General features: G+C 51.8%; 1 protein-coding gene across 1 annotated transcript; it reads left to right on the plus strand.

Annotated features, from left to right (window-relative positions):
• Nucleotides 1-895: 895 nt before the first annotated feature.
• LOC140818475 (uncharacterized) lies at nucleotides 896-2,029 on the plus strand. The gene is made up of 2 exons (XM_073178435.1): nucleotides 896-1,090; nucleotides 1,174-2,029. Exons 1-2 carry the CDS (start codon nucleotides 911-913, stop codon nucleotides 1,801-1,803), a joined length of 810 nt encoding a protein of 269 aa, XP_073034536.1. The 5' UTR covers nucleotides 896-910; the 3' UTR covers nucleotides 1,804-2,029.
• Nucleotides 2,030-4,388: the final 2,359 nt, after the last annotated feature.

The following is a 4,388-nucleotide window of genomic DNA, read 5'->3' on the forward strand; positions in this document are numbered from 1 at the left end:
GGATGATGACCTGTTTTTTCACCCTCCTCTCCATGCACCCCGACATTCCCCTTGAGCCTTGCCTTTTTAATTTTTTCTTTATCTGCTACATTGGCGATTACGCCTTTTCGTTCAAGACCCGGTCTCACCATAAACTTTTCGGAGATATTCCTTCTTCTGTCAAGGACTGGAAACGTCGGTTCTTTTACATTCGTCCTGCTAAACTCCCTGAATGCCCGATTGGGTTTATTTCTACCCTTCCTGATCAACCGGGTCTTCCTGAGAACCACCGCATACTTGACTCTTACACCCAGTGTGAGGAGGTGGTAGGCGGTAAGGTGTATAGCTCCTCTGCCCTCCTTGGTGAAAATTTATTGGTGACTTACGGTCTGAGCCCCGGGGTGGAGGAGCCTACCGATCGCATCATCGAAGAGTTCGATGCCTTTCGCCCCGGTAGGTTCCTTTCGCTAACCCTTATTGTGCTGCCTTTCCCTTGGTAGATCACATAATCTAACGGGCTGTTTTATTTCCTGCAGACGCTGAGATGAAAGAGGCCTTTGCCCAAAAGTTGGCTGAGGAAAAAGCGGCTAGGAAAGCTGCCCGGAAGGCCGCTGCTGCTGAAAGGAAGGCACGAGAGCAGCGGGGGTCTTCATCCCAGGCGGCTACTGAAGACCGGGTCGAGGAGGAGCTGGCATCCCAGAGGCCTGTCGAAAAAGGGACCTTGGCTACTGTTGAGGCCGGGCAGGCTGGTACCTCTCCTAACGTCCAGACTGCCAAGACCTCCGAGCCCAAGGAGCGAGGGGTTATTCTAATCGAAGGGGAGGACGAGTCCTCAGACCGGCCCCTCCAAACCACTAAGAAAAGGAAAGCTTCAAAAGAGCTTGTCCGTGTTGAGCCCCGGGTGGTTCAGGGGTCCGGGCTTATCCCGCCAATGTCTACAGATGGCACTACTTCCCCCTCCCCCGCAGTGCCCGAGACCATTTTCTCGGCCGGAAGTTCGTCGATAGGCTTCCACACGCTGAAGCGAGTGGCAACTCCTGCCGATGAGACCATGCTTCTGGCTTCGAAGGCCGGGGATCTGATGATGGAGAGTTTCAATCTCCTACTAGCTGTAAGTGTTTTCTTTCCACCACTCCTGCTTCTTTGCTTCATCTGTATACTTTCTTCCTTATGCATTTCTTGGTTTATTCCCAGAGCGGGCAAATGGCTAGAGCGGCCTTTGAGAAGATGGGTGCTTATCAAAAAAGCACTGAGGCCCGGGCAGCCTCCGCCCAGGCTCTCCATGATGAGGCCCAGGCCCGCATAGTCCAGCTCCAAGAGCTCCATGCGGATGCCCTCCTTGGCCAGAGCACCACAATAGACTGCTTGCAGGGCCAGCTCGGGGAGGCTCGGGCAGAAATCGTCTCGCTGAAGGCTCAATTGGAGAAGGCAGAGGCCAGGGTTGAAAAGTTAGATTTAGATGCACGGGCTGCCCTGGATAATTTCGTGCTGGCCACTCAGAGGGTGGCTGAGCTGGAGGCTACTCTTGCAGCCCGGGAAGCGGATCTTAAGGCTCGGGCCATTTTAGAAGAGGAGTGGCGGGCTGCTTTCCTTGCTACTGCAGAATTTCAGCAGCTGGTGATAAATAAAGCCTTTCCTTATTTCAAGGCGGGCTTTAATAAATGCAAAGCGCAAGTGAGGGAAGCCGGCCTTCTGCCTCTGGAAAAGAAAGGCATACTGGACTTAGCCCGGGCTGTTAACTCCCTGCCCGAGGACGGTGCTGAGCTCCCGGCTGAGGAGGAATCCGAGGTGGAGGAGGACTCGGGGCCAGAGACTGCTTCTTAATATTTTTTGCACTTCTTTCCTCTGGTAGTTGTAATACTTTTCCTTAATGAAATTTCTCCTATTCGTCCCTGGGTCTTTGTTTTGTAAATAAGAAGAATCCGTCAAGTGTTGGAAGGTAATCGGGCTTTCCAACTTAGTAATACATTGACATGAAGCCGGGGCATGGTACCACCCAGGCCCTTAATAATAAACTGAAGGGAAAGCCGGGGCGTGGTGTCACCCGTGCCCTTAATAATAAACTGAAGGGAAAGCCGGGGCGTGGTGCCACTCGGGCCCTTAATAATAAATTGAAGGGAAGCCGGGGCATGGTACCACCCGGGCCCTTAATAATAAACTGAAGGGAAGCCGGGGCTTGGTACCACCCGGGCCCTTAATAATAAATTGGAGGGAAGCCGGGGCATGGTGCCACCCGGGCCCTTAATAATAAACTGAAGGGAAAGCCGGGGCGTGGTGCCACCCGGGCCCTTAATAATAAATTGAAGGGAAGCCGGGGCATGGTGCCACCCGGGCCCTTAATAATAAATTGAAGGGAAGCCGGGGCATGGTACCACCCGGGCCCCTAATAATAAACTGAAGGGAAAGCCGGGGCGTGGTGCCACCCGGGCCCTTAATAATAAATTGAAGGGAAGCCGGGACATGGTACCACCCGGGCCCTTAATAATAAACTGAAGGGAAGCCGGGGCTTGGTACCACCCGGGCCCTTAATAATAAATTGGAGGGAAGCCGGGGCATGGTACCACCCGGGCCCTTAATAATAAACTGAAGGGAAGCCGGGGCTTGGTACCACCCGGGCCCTTAATAATAAATTGGAGGGAAGCCGGGGCATGGTACCACCCGGGCCCTTTAAAATAAATTTTCCTGAAGCTTGCTTTTTATTGCCAAGTATTTACAAGGGATTTACAAAAACTTCTAAGGAAAATATTTCTTAAGATGGAAAGCATTCCAGGGCCTTTTGAGAGGACGGCCTTGCCCATCTTCAAGATAATAAGTGCTTGAGCTAACTTTGCGCACCACCTTGTAAGGACCTTCCCATCGGGCCTCAAGCTTGCCAACATCTCCAGCCGGATTTGCTTTTTTCAGGACCATATCTCCTATCTGGAATTCCCGATGTCGGACCCTTTGGTTATAAGTTTTCATCACCCGACGCCGATAAGCCTCCATTTTGATTGCCGCTCTTTCTCTCCTTTCTTCAATGAGATCGAGTTCATTGGCCCGGGCCTTATCATTATCCTCCGGATATGCGTGCACCCGGGTTGAGGTTTGCCCGATCTCGGCCGGGAGCACTGCTTCAGAACCATACACCAGGCTGAATGGTGTTTCCCCAGTAGCCGTTCGAGGTGTGGTACGGTATGCCCAAAGAACACTGGGCAACTCTTCTACCCAGTCTTTTCCAACTCCGTATAATCGAGCTCTGAGTGCCTGGACAATAGTGCGGTTGGTTACCTCAGTCTGCCCATTGGCTTGTGGGTAAGCAACTGAGGTAAAAGCCTGAGTAATCTTCATCTCCTCGCACCAAGCCCTGACTTTATTCCCCTGGAATTGCCTGCCGTTGTCAGATATAAGCTTTCGGGGAATCCCGAACCTGCAGACAATATTTTTCCATAGGAATTTAAGAACCTCTCCCTCCGTGATTTTAGCCAGGGGCTCTGCTTCCACCCATTTAGAGAAGTAATCAATCCCTACGAGCAAAAATTTTTTTTGAGCTCGGGCCACAGGGAAGGATCCCACGATATCCAGGCCCCACTGATCAAAAGGGCAAGAGGCCCGGATAGGCTTCATCAGGGCAGTTGGGTGGTGATTAATGTTGCTATTCCTTTGGCATCCCTCACATGAGCGGACCACCCGGGCAGAATCTTGATGCATAGTAGGCCACCAGAATCCAGCGAGCAAAGCCTTCCTAGCCAGGGAGGTTGCTCCAAGATGATCTCCGCAGCAGCCCTCATGAATCTCCCTTAGAACATAAATGGACTCGTCCCCGGAGATACACTTGAGAAGGGGACCTTGGAAAGACCGCCGGTATAGGATGTCATTGATCACAACAAAACGAGCTGCTCTCTTTTTGATTTGACTGGCCTCCTTGGCATCCTCGGGTAGATGGGACCGGGAGATGTAGTCAAGGATGGGGGTGGCCCAATCATCTTCCCGGGTTTTAGGAGGCTCGGTATCCACTGAGGATACCAGGCTAGTGTGGTAAGATATACCCGGCTCCCGATAATCAGCGAGTGAAGCCGCCATTTTTGCCAGGGCATCGGCTTCAGTATTTTTCTCTCGGGGAATCTGTTCTACGCTCCAATCTGTGAAATGTGCCGATGATTCTCTGATGATAGTCAGATATTTTATAAACTTATCCTCCCGGGCCTCATATGCTCCTTTTACTTGTTGGGCTACCAACTGGGAATCCGTATAAATAATGACTCGGGTAGCTCCAACATCCCGGGCCGCTTTTATCCCGATGATAACGGCCTCGTATTCTGCTTCATTATTGGAGGCCCGGAAGTCCAACCTCACTGCCAACTGTATTTTTTCCTCGGTGGGTGATATCAATAGTACTCCCACTCCACTGCCATCTTTACAGGAGGCCCCGT

Source organism: Primulina eburnea, chromosome 17, assembly GCF_022965805.1.
Source record: "Primulina eburnea isolate SZY01 chromosome 17, ASM2296580v1, whole genome shotgun sequence".
Lineage (NCBI taxonomy): Eukaryota > Viridiplantae > Streptophyta > Magnoliopsida > Lamiales > Gesneriaceae > Primulina > Primulina eburnea.